This window comes from Hippocampus comes, unplaced genomic scaffold (genome assembly GCF_001891065.2).
Source record: "Hippocampus comes isolate QL1 unplaced genomic scaffold, H_comes_QL1_v1.1 scaffold156, whole genome shotgun sequence".
NCBI classification, from domain to species: Eukaryota; Metazoa; Chordata; class Actinopteri; order Syngnathiformes; family Syngnathidae; genus Hippocampus; species Hippocampus comes.
This window is the reverse complement of record NW_017805744.1, coordinates 6,529,473-6,541,510: the sequence shown is the minus strand read 5'-3', so window position 1 is coordinate 6,541,510 and position 12,038 is coordinate 6,529,473. Positions and strand designations below refer to the sequence as shown.

Below are 12,038 nucleotides of genomic sequence, written 5' to 3'. Positions count from 1 at the left end.
TATATATACACACACACACACACACACACACACACACACACACACACATACTGTACTACATATTATATACTACATATATATTTAATGGCACTATTTACTGGTAGTCACATTTTTCAACTTCTACTATTTTTTACCAAGCTTGCAACAAATGAGTACAATCTTGGGGTTAACGTCAAATCAAGTTCTGTTCTAATAGATATCTTTGACCCTGGAATCCAAAGCGGACTCAGCTTTACAGGCATCGTTCTTATCGTGTCAAAGAAACAATTCTCAAAACTACTTGTTTATAAGTTTAGTTCTGTCCATGAGCACCACACTCCATCAGTGTTGATTTGCGAAGGCCTTTTGCAGGAAACATGGGCAGGGAGTTTTGTTCTGAGATCATATGCCAAAAACATACAACTAACTTATTTGAATTTGTGCCAAATTCAAATTGCATACATTACTTTAGATTTTTCTGAGACGCACCAAGAAAGTAAAGTTGAAAGTACAACTACCTCTTGCTGTGTTTGTCCATCTTTGCAACAGGGACTCCTCTAAGTTTGGCTGCACATGTGAGCAGAAGATGTAGGCTGCCACTGGAAGTCAATAAAACTGTTCACCGAGTTAATTTTTCCCCCCCCACATTTTAAATGTAAATAATAATGAATACTTTTAACAATGACATCACTAATATATACATACTGACACACGCAGGATGGATTGGCTGTTGTTTTTTTTTTTTTGTTTGTTCTTTATTTTAAGTGATGCTTTGGGCTGTTTCACACTTGTTGCACATGAATTATTGAGCCATTTCGACAGATCATCCCTACAGGCTGTTCCCACTGTGGTCTGTGAGACAGACAAGGATTGTTATTTGCTCAATTAGAGAACACCAAGAAGTAAGAGGGCAAGAATGTGCAACACGCATCAGAAATCAGTTTTAAATGGCACCAAATTGTTCTCTGTATCACGATAAAAATCATAATCACTCCGAATTGACAATTGGAGAGGAATGTTCTGATAGTAAAATTAAGAGGTATATCCCCCCCCCCCCTTTTAATTATTTCCTCTTCTGTACCTTCTTGGATCATTGCCAGCTTTTTGCAAAGAAGTCCCCGAGCAGCCTTTTATTCTTTATTTTCCCCTTCAAAATTTCTAGTCACGACAATGATTTTTGGAAAGTATAGTGGCGTTAAACTCACCTCTGTGATCTGTTTTTCTTCCACTCTGAAGTCTGAACAAATGCTTTGACGCTTGAATGTGGGCACATGATACCTGGACTGTGTGTCATACAGGCCATTGATGCACATTGTTTAGGTCATAGGCTGTCAGACTGCACTGAGGTCACATTTTTGTGTCCAAGGCAACGTCAGCTCTAAATGATCAAGGTTAACGACACATGGGCATTGCACATACAAGAGGTGAAAAAACAAACTAAGTAGTTGGTGTTCCCATTGCTGGAAGTTTCTGAACAATTGGCAGATAGGTGTGGAAGGATGTGGGAGTTTCGTCATTTCATTCAGAACAAAAGTGAATTATCTCTTATCGTTAAGACCAAATAATATAGATTTTTTTTTCAAATACAGTAGATTTAATGTAGGTGTTCAACTAAATTCCTCCCCACCGCATGACTCCCACGAACACCCTCATGGACCTTTTTTCTATGTGCATTGGGACAGAAATGGGACTACCCAAAAGTGTGTAAAAAAATGTATTGAAGGATAAAGATTTTGAGAACCATGGGCAATGAGGTGACCTAGCTCAATTCCTAATTAAACTAGTTGATTGATTAAGAAACCTATGCATCCATTTTCTAATCCGGCTATCTTCAGACAGGTTGTGGCCGTGCTGGAGCCTTTCCCAGCTGTCTTCGGGCAGTAGGCGGAGGACACCCTGAACCACTTGCCAGCCAATCGCAGTGATTAAGAAGCATCTTATCAATTAAGCTTCAATTACTTTACTGAGTCCCAATGAATATGGAATTAAATCGATCAATTTTATTTGCAATAGGGTACATTGCTCCCATCCCGAGTTGTTTTGAATCTGGTGAGCTCACAAACTAATGTGATTTTTTTTCAGTCACACCGCAGCACAGTAGCAATTAAGAGGTCTTATTTCCAAACCTTCAGTCAAGCAGTATCTCTGCATTTAGAGGGGAGTTTTCACTACCCCACTTACCCTAACAGCATGTCTAATGAACACACACAGATAAGTAAGGATAGAAGGCCTGTTTATTGCAGGGGGAGAGTAAATCACAGTGTGCGATATCTTCATTTGAGACAAGAGGGCTGATCACTGCTTGTCCTGCTTGTTCCACATTAACTCATTATCACACACGCTCGCTCCATTAATTCTCTTGCTTTTATTAGCGGCAAGAGTGAATGGACCCACATGCGCACACACGCACACACACACACTCACAGTGGACCAATGACAAGTACTGCCTCTACCTCGTGTGACAGCTAATGGCTTCATTTGGAGCGCTGTGCTAATTGGCTGACTTTGGGGAGATTCTTGTTAATGAGGATAAATAGATTCACACCTGAATGGGGTGCTGCGCGGCCACAGCGGCACTGTGGGAAATGTGGCTGACGTATACAAATGTGGGCTGCAACACTAGATCATGGAGACGAATTGACATCCCCCTGTCCCTTTTTACTTCCTCCCAGGCTCAACACAGTTATGTTTCCTTGCCAGGCAGACTTATTAGCAGAGTGCTTGATTAGCACCAGGAGGCCAAAACAAAGAGCAGCATGTCAAAGCAATTAGCCTCACTGTTTACCTCTCAGCTCCCAGGCTGCAGATGCATTATACAGGGGAGAGAGAGGGGGGACATGGAGTCAACTCAGACGGCCACAGGGAGAGGACAACAGCTGGTCCAAAGGCTAGAGTGTGTTTGTGTGTGTGTGTATAATAGCGGTAGCATATCCTCATGCCTGTATCCATCTGCTTACCAGCCCAGATCCCAATCTTCTGTTGTCACACAAACACACGAGGCTGGTCAGACAAAGGAAGATCGGGAAAAAGTGTTAATTTACAAAGTGCAATATTAGGGGCTGTCAGAGACATAATTTAGGATTACATACAGTTTGTCACTGAATTCAATTTTGTCATACCTTGGCACCAGGGGCACGCCGTAGAAACGCTTTCACACACATCATATTGAAATACATTCAGAAATTTGGTGTATACGAACATTTCAGTAGTGCGTGTGAGAGCTATTCCTGTAAATTGTGTCCCTGACGGCTCTTCTTGGGAGGCATTGTAGAAAGTGCCGAACGGTCATGTACTGAACAGTGTTACCACCTAGTGGCGTCTTTAACTCTCTGCGCCGGAAGAGGAAACTTCAGCAAATGACAGATGTTTACATGTACAGTACAGTACTTTATTTTCATGTTTTTTTTATTTTTTATTTTATACCGCACATCCTCATGAGGTCACGTGAGCTCGAGCCTATCCCAGCTGATTTAAGCAGCGGTTGGGCATACCCATTGGATGGTCGAACCACCACACCAACGACCATTTACGCTCACATTCATAGGAACAATTTGGAAGCTTGAACCTAACGTACATGAGTTTTATACCCACTCGTGGCACACATCTGTTCCCAGGTAGCCTGTTCACCTGTGGAATGTCCCAGACAGGTGTTTGGTTTCTCAGTCTTTTTTCGCCAACTGTCCTCACTTTTTTGGAACGTGTTGCTACAGTAAAATGTCAATGATTATTTGCTAAAAAATAAACGTTGATCAGTTTGAACAATAAATACATCTTGTCTTTGTCGTGTATTCAACCAAATACTGTGTAGGTTAGGTTGAACAAGATTTGCAAATCATTCTATTGTTTTTATGAATATTTAACGATGTCCCACCTTCATTGGAATTATGTATTACTTTATTGAATACTTCTTTTATTGTTATATTGTTATAACGAAAACATGATGCAAGGGTGGATTAATCAGCGCAAAAAAAAACCACACACAAAGAAAAGTGTACTTCACGAATTAAAAAAAAAGTCAACATTTGTTGGCCAGTGTGAACATTTTGATAATGAAAAAAAAGCATTAGCACTGACATCAAAATGGCTCACAATTGTCTCAACTCCTAACACACTGATCATGGAAAAATACAAAAAAAGTGAGGTCAGTCTGAATGCATGTCAATAATGATCTTTAATGTCAATATATACAGAACTTGAAAGAAAAATAGAATCTTAAAAATCAAATGAAATAAATACAATATCATACAATTTCCACAATGTCTTTTAAAGAGATATATCTATGGATTTTTTTTTTTTTGATTCAGCCTCTCTGGTTTGATGGGGTGCATTTCATTCCCCCCAGAGAAGTCTCTACAGCTCCCACACATGCTCTTCATCTTCAGAATCTTCACTGTATATATGAATATACAATGTATACAATCTTTTGCAAAAGTACTAGGTACACGCGGATCAAACAAATGTCCATAAATATTACCTATGAGGATTATTGGATCCATTTTTTTCCAAGGTAGAGAGGTTTAGTTAAATCTGATGCTGATATTTTGTCCACCATACATGAAAAAAAATGCAGATAAATGTGCATCAAAAAGAAAATCACCACCTCTCTGAAGCAGATGCAGTAAAAGCCTCATTATCATAGGCCACTGCATTTGTTTAATCCAGGCGTACCAAATAAATTAGCAAATCATATGTATATGTGCAATTTTGAGCTTCTGTTCTTGTCACCACACTGTTTCACATTCATTTCAAGACATTTTGTCCATCTGCAGCCATTTTTAACCTCCTTAGATACATCATTAGCATCATAAACATGACTTAAAGGTTAATGAAATACAGCATCTGTCCACACATGCATTTATACTGCCAAAAGTGCGAGAAGACAATTTTGATCCTTAAGATTTAGCAGTATGTCAAAAAGAAGCATTTGGTTTGTTTTAGGCTTTGAGCAAGAAAACAACTGGTGGCTGACCCTCAGTCAACATCATCTAGTCAGCACTCTCACACCATCGTTTTACTCCATATTTGTGGAGAAAAGAAGAGAGCAAATGCAATCAAGGAAGGAGAATGAACTGAAGCGGAGAGGATGACAGAACATAGATGAAGAGCAGTGGGAGGTGGGTTGGGGGGGGGGGGCACAGTTTACCCAAGCAGCATTGTTTCAGCCAATCACAGTGAAGGAGAACATCAGCTGGTGTGTTTCTTCCCGGGGAAGGAAGAATGAAAGGCGAGGAGGGCAAGTGCATATGAAAGCTGTGGAAATAAATACAAGTCTGTCTCCCCAGCAGTAACAGATACTAGTTTCTAGTCTTGCTTTTGAGCCAATGTCTTCGCATAGGAGCCGCATCAGGTGGGCATGTGCATGAAATCGTGTGTGTGTGTGTGTGTGTGTGTGTGTGTGTTGGTTTTGTCAAATAAATACGTTAAAAAGGGAGACGGTAGCTTTGACTGGCCAGGACTTCAGTCTGTATGAGTGAGGTCAAAACGGTAGCACGGGCTCCCTGTATATGGATGGGTGTGTGTGTGTGTAGGTGGGGGGGTTCTACATGTCGGTTGAGGTGAGTTTCTTCATACTCCGTCGCTGGGCTAAACTGGATGCGGCCACGGGTTCTAGCACAGGCTGGCTTGTCTTCTGGCTCAGCGCTGAATAAGTGGCAGCCATGGCTCCCTATAAAGAAGAAAGGCGACATATTAGCTTCAAGTCCAACAATATATGCTAGTCACAAAAAGTTAGGGATATTGGCCTTACAGGTGAAATTTCATGATGAACCTAAATACACTATAACCTTTAGAGATTAACTTAATCTTTTCGAAATGTTTTAATACACGCATCTAATGTCTCAATGCAGCTAAATGGACTATAAAAAAAAAAATCCACAAACATATGGAGGGGCGTGCTTCATTTAGTCAGGATCTGTAAAAAGTTGCAGATCAAGGCTTATATTTTCACCATTTAAGTCACTATGGCACCAATAAACTGTCCACTCCACGGATGGTAATGGCACTTGCCCCGTCAATTTCACATCTGTTAATAATTCGGAGCTGGCAGAGCGGTGGGCTGTATTGAATGAGCCCAATGATTTTTTGAGATAAAAATGGCAATTTTGGCAAACAGCAACTCTAATGGTGCTGCGCTCACTATAATACTGCACCGACTCTATTTATCTCGGATCTGACTTCTTTGCCATAGCAATCTCAGACATATTACTAGGATGTTCTGTTGCTTTGCTCCAGCCCTAGGCAGCATTTGCTCTAGGTTCCATCCAGAGCTATAGTAAACTACTTCTGTGCTACAGGTAAGTGTACTGTTTGGAAATCAGACGATTTCGCTTTCCAATGCTTGACTGCTACATGCAAACAAATAAAACAATAATGATTCAGTTGGGAGGGATGTCTGCCTCACCTTGACGAGGTGTGGTGCATCATGGCGTGTGAGTTGGAAGTGTGGCAGTGCATCTCTGCAGGAAATCCAGGAATGCTTTAGAACCTGCTCTGCCGTGTATCGCTGGTGAGGATCCACATGGAGCATGTGGGACAGGAGGTCCTGCAACACATAAGCCGCCGACGTAGATAAGGAAAGGGAGATGTCCTCCTACACAACTGGCTTTTAGAAATCATACTAACAAACACAACAAACATCTTGCATTTCTTTCAGGAGCAACTTTTAGCCGTAGCTGACACAAAAACTACAAGAAATAGACACCATATTTTAACTTCACACTTAATTTACAGCATGTAGCATATTAACCGATGTAAGGGTCAGTTAGCTTTTCGACCATTTTACCTTTGAGGTGTCTGACACAGTATCCCAGTTACCGCCTGTCAAAGAAAACTTTCCAGAGCCTATTCGAAGCAGAATCTCCTCTGGTGTGTCATTTGGCCCATTTGCGAATGGTGTGTACCTGACAAAAGGATTAATAATGCGTTAAGAACATTTTTATTTGGAAGCATAACTAACACATTGTGAGTTCAGTACGAGGCTCTCCAAAAGGAAGCATTTCTGAAAGAGGTGAGGAAAACACTACCCGTTATTGTCTTACCCAGCCAACATTGTATATAATAGAACTCCAAGGCTCCATATATCACAGGCTGCATCATAACCTTGCCGCATAAGTACCTGCATACAAACATAAATCAAAGGCCCTCAAAGATTGAAGTACTGCAGATGTAAATTAGTGACTTCATCGGATACTGCGACCCATTGGACTACATTCCCAGCAGCTCCAAGTGGTATTTCTCCTCTTTCAGGCTCACCTCAGGTGCCACAAAGTTGGCGGTGTAGCAAGGGGTGAGGAGCAGGCCGTTACCCCCTCGAAGCTGCTTTGCAAAACCAAAGTCGCAGATCCTGATCGAGTCTGGATTCCCAGAGTCGTCCATGTACAGAATGTTACTGGGCTTCAGGTCTCGGTGTACGACCTGACAAAAGACAACAAAAGAATGGATGATTGCTGGACTTCTCACGCGCTTAAGTTGTGTGCCTGTATGCGGGGGCGTACGTTTCCTCACCCCTTGACAGTGGAGGTAGTCAACCGTCTTCGTGATGGTGTAAAGCACAGCACTGGCCTCTCGCTCGGAGAAAAACTTCTGCCTGAGGATCTTGTCTAGCAGTTCTCCCCCCTTCATCAGCTCCGTCACCAGGTAAACATACCTGCCCTCATCATAAACCTGACATATTCACACCCAACTGTCCATCAGCATGTCTGACGAGGTTATTTCAAACTTGAGTATGATGAAATGACAAAAATTAAATCAAATTACTGTACTGACATCCTTGAGAGTAATGATGTTAGGATGTTGGCCGTATCTCATCAGGATTTCAATCTCCTCAGAAGGGTCCCTCTTACTTTTGTCGATAATCTGTGACATCGGAAAAACAATCAAGTAGTTGATATCCTATCACTGGTTTTCCCCATCATTCAGCGTTCCTGTGCTGTGCTGATGCAAAGAGGTTGTGCTGCTCTCCCATGGAAAACTGGGCTCACCCAGCAGATTTCCAGAGACAACAAAGGAACACAGCACTAAGCAAAACTGAACTTCAATAGCACACATTCGAGAGAAAAACACATAAGAATGTTCAAGCAATTGACATGAAATAAATCCAGATGGACAACATTATTTGAAGACGAGAGAGCACAAGGAAGGCGCACTTTAGATGCAATTGTTATGCAATATGCAAGTGCGTCACTGGTTGCTAGGTAACATCATCGTCGAAGACTAAAAAACCAGATGAAGAAACCACCATAAATTATTTGATACCTGATGTACGTATGCCTTACAAACAATTATGGAATTTCAGCGAGTCCATTGTAAATCTGTGAAACTCAGGTCATCAGATCAAGGCCAGTCATCAGTCTTCTCCTCTCCAATATCATGAAAATCCTAAATCCTGACCATACCGTTGCAAGTCCGATGTTTCACCGGCACACATGGACAAAAATTGTTGGTTCCAATTCCGTTAAAGAATTGTCAGAGATAAAGCTTCATTTGAAACTGGCGAGGCTGGATTTTTTTTTTTTTCATAATGCACATTGGCAAGCCACAAACATTTGAGAAGAAAGCTGGGTCTTTTTCACAAGTCACACTAGCGATATTTACAAAATGAAATAAAGCAACTCGACCAAAATCTCAGGGAGCAAAATTCTCTGACAGTGAGAGAAATCCTTATTTTGTGAAACAAAATATTAAGCTAAGTGTGTTAAAGGGGAGTTTAAAAAAACAAATTGTGTTGTTTTTTTGTTTGTTCGTTGTTTTATTGTCCGTTTTCATTTTACTATATTTAAAAAAAAAAGGGCAATATAGTTATACTCCTTATTGGTCCTTACATGTTATGTATTGCTTACTCAGTCCTGGTTATTTTAAATCGAGCTAATCTTATGTAAGATCAGATGTATAAAGGACTTGTATGGTTTGTTCTTACATTGACTGTATGGACCTGTGAATTCACAATTAAAAAAAAAGAATTGAAAAAAAAAATTTCTGCTAGACTACGGTTCAAAAGTCTTACCAGATTTTTCTTCCTGAATATTTTGTATGTTTTTATTTACTATTACTCCTGTCAGATTAACATTATTTTAGTGACCACTGAAGAATTTAATCAAGCAAACCAACAATTATGTGAGCATATGATCTTGACATGATCTTACTGCAGAAAAGAACTGCACAGATTGAGCCTGCAGTAGGATTAACACGACTTTAGTTGCCAATCTGTCGCAGGCCACCAACGTCGTGCAATTTTGCACCGCTATGAAACAAGACAGATGCCAAATCAAACTGTGGTTTGAATGAAAACATCGCATGAAAATGTGTTTTGCCATGTGGCAGTAAATCTCCCAGCTATTTAGAAGTGCAAAACAGAAAAAGATACATATGCAGCTTATAACATTTTATATTATGGGTCACCTTCACAGCATAGTCCATGGCAGAGACTCTGTGTACACAGCGTTTACAAATGGAGTAGGACCCCACTCCTATGTCCTCCTGCAGCTCGTAGAGATCCAAGAACTTGGACCCCGCATGCATCTGAAGGGAGAGAAAAAAGTGATTATATCTCCGTGGGTGGTATATATATATTTTTATTGGAACATGTTTAGGGGGGGACATAATATGGCAAATACACTTTTTAATGAATAATATAGAAATCCCTGTGTCTGGAGAACCCGACGACCCATAAAGTGCCACATTAAGCAATCAAATTAATCTTTAATTATCTGTTTGCCAATGTGTCCATGCGCCACATAAACAAATTGAATGATTTTATTAAACACTGCTTTAGGTAGTCGAAGAAAGCAGCCTATTGCCGTGACCACCCAACGCCGAGTGAGTCAAGAGAGATCCCAAAGGCCGACAAGATGCAGCCCACCGGTTATCATTCTGGCAAAAGTTGGACTTATCATTGCCCCAGCAGTATTTTTATTCTAAAGAAAATAACTTCACAAAAAACAAAAAAACAAACAAAAAAAACCCCAAATAATAATAATAATAATAATTTTCAATATAACAATAACTTCACAAAAAACAAAAAAACAAACAAAAAAACCCCAAATAATAATAATAATAATTTTCAATATAACTATACTTTTGTCAACACCTGGCTCACAATTAACAGGAATGAGGTGGAGTGCAACACCCGTAAAGAGTCAACCTTTCACAACTGATGTTGGTATTGCTGTAAGCAAATGCACCCTCATTGTCATAATTACAACATTCATCACTGTGAAGTAACTTGGCTAGGGCGGGAAATTAAAATCAGAAAAGATCAAAATGCTCAACAAAATACATACTTTGTCGAGTTGTCCATCGCGCCTGTAAAATCCTTTGTGTTGGCATATTTCCGATTTGAAATTTGCTGATGGGAATATTCCTTCTTTCTCTGCCATCCTCAACGCATACAAGTTTGTTGTGGCGTGCCCCATGCCCACACTCCCCAATTCGTCTCGCGTGACCAGCCTCTCTTGCTTCGAAAACCGAGTGAGCTTTGTGAAATGACATCATCTGTGTCTGTGTAAAAGATTACTGTATCAGCTATGCTGATTTAACTAGTGACCGTGTTTAGCCGTACCTTACTTAACGGTAATGTAGGAGTAAAAAAATACTGGGTGGAAAACGTTTATTTAAAAAAAAACAAAAAAAAAACGACGTAGAACAAACAAATTACAAATGGAACCAACTCTTTTCATCTCACAATTGCATGGAGCGGATGCACAGGCATCGTGCCTGTGCATTTCTGATCGATACATTTCGGTTAGTCCTCCTTTCCCTAGTAAATATCTTATTTGCTAATTGTTAATTATTACAATGCACTCCACTGCATTCCACAGAGCATTTTAGTTTCTGCTTTGCAATTTTTCAGTTAAAAAAATATATATTTTGACTTTTTGACATATGCCCAAATTTCTTGTGTTTAACTTTCACGACCACAATACTACATGGGTGAGGATCAAGTTAAGGCTCACATTGGCTCACATTGATGCACTGTATGCCTTCATCTGAACAGATTTACGGGGATGTGACGATCCAACCGACAACCCATGCCCCAGTGATAGTGTTTGAACTTAATTGCTGTCCTATAAATAGCAGAGAATGACATGAACGAATGATGTTCCATCAAAGTCTGTTACCTTCGTGGTGTTCTCACACCTTAGGACGCTTTTACGCAAATGTAGAAGTGGGGTTGAGCATGCACACAAGGGAGAGAATGAGCACCGCTGAGTTTACCTGAACTATCGGGAGTATAGTGAGGAGTGGGGAACTTTTGTTTTCATCCATCGGTGTTGGAGCAACAAAACTGAAGCCTTTGAAGAGCTGGTGGGCGTTTGCACTGGGAGGGATACCTGGGGAGTCTGAACAAACAAACAAACATGCTGCATAATACAAGACTACGAATATACAAACATCCAATAAATTATGTAGAGACAGGGATGAACACGCAGCAGGATGGTTTTCGCGCTAACACGCTTGCAATGAGTGCACGCGTACCTTTGGGTGTCTTTGCAGTGAACTCTGGGTCGAAACAGAACGTGTCGTCTGGTTTACCTGCCGCCGGCTTGAATGGGGGCTGCAGTTCTCTCCGGTAGAGTTTCTGAGGAAGGCCACATTTGACCATTTTAGACATTAGCGATTAAAGCCTCCCATAGACTGCTTGAAAAGTGTGAACATATGTGTGTCAGAAGGTTCCAGGCCAGGTATCACCTAAGACATAGTGTGCGTTTGGAAATATGATCCCAGCGTGCACTGGTTCATTCGGAAATTCAAAGCAATATTTTATAATGTAATATTTTGCAGACTTTGCACTCCAAAGTAACCCTGTAGCCAGACACAGTGGGTCTCAACCTTTTTGTGTTGTGTACCCTCAAACCTTTTTGTCATACCATAAGTAGCCCCTCACTCATATGTGTTGATTCTGGAAAAGCTGAACGTGAGACAACCGATTATTAATTTTATTTTATCTTTTCTGATCTGAACATTTCACTCAAGACCCCTCTTGACTGAGCTCCCTTTTATTGCTCTACAATGATGTTCAGCCAACAGTGGCCTGCCGGCTGATGAACACTCACACAGAGCTA

The 12,038-nt window shown here is 40.6% G+C and overlaps 1 protein-coding gene and 1 long non-coding RNA gene across 3 annotated transcripts in view; one reads left to right on the top strand and one right to left on the bottom strand.

The window, feature by feature from the left end:
• The window catches only part of rps6kal (ribosomal protein S6 kinase a, like), a 25,037-nt gene that overhangs the window by 669 nt on the left and 12,330 nt on the right, over positions 1-12,038 (bottom strand). The window contains exons 13-22 of one of the 2 annotated variants that reach the window (XM_019884183.1): positions 11,452-11,554; positions 11,191-11,315; positions 9,376-9,495; positions 7,744-7,833; positions 7,483-7,641; positions 7,231-7,392; positions 7,017-7,093; positions 6,761-6,878; positions 6,380-6,520; positions 5,511-5,644 (exon numbers count right to left, since the gene is read on the bottom strand). In XM_019884183.1, the coding sequence (XP_019739742.1) occupies positions 5,519-5,644; positions 6,380-6,520; positions 6,761-6,878; positions 7,017-7,093; positions 7,231-7,392; positions 7,483-7,641; positions 7,744-7,833; positions 9,376-9,495; positions 11,191-11,315; positions 11,452-11,554 (1,221 nt within the window). In that variant the 3' untranslated portion in view covers positions 5,511-5,518. Of the gene's footprint in view, positions 1-4,127; positions 5,645-6,379; positions 6,521-6,760; positions 6,879-7,016; positions 7,094-7,230; positions 7,393-7,482; positions 7,642-7,743; positions 7,834-9,375; positions 9,496-11,190; positions 11,316-11,451; positions 11,555-12,038 lie in introns of those variants that run through there. The other variant, XM_019884184.1, reaches the window with a different exon arrangement.
• On the top strand, positions 7,910-8,211 carry LOC109524375 (uncharacterized). The gene is made up of 2 exons (XR_002169952.1): positions 7,910-8,048; positions 8,106-8,211. It is a non-coding gene; the product is annotated as an uncharacterized LOC109524375 (long non-coding RNA).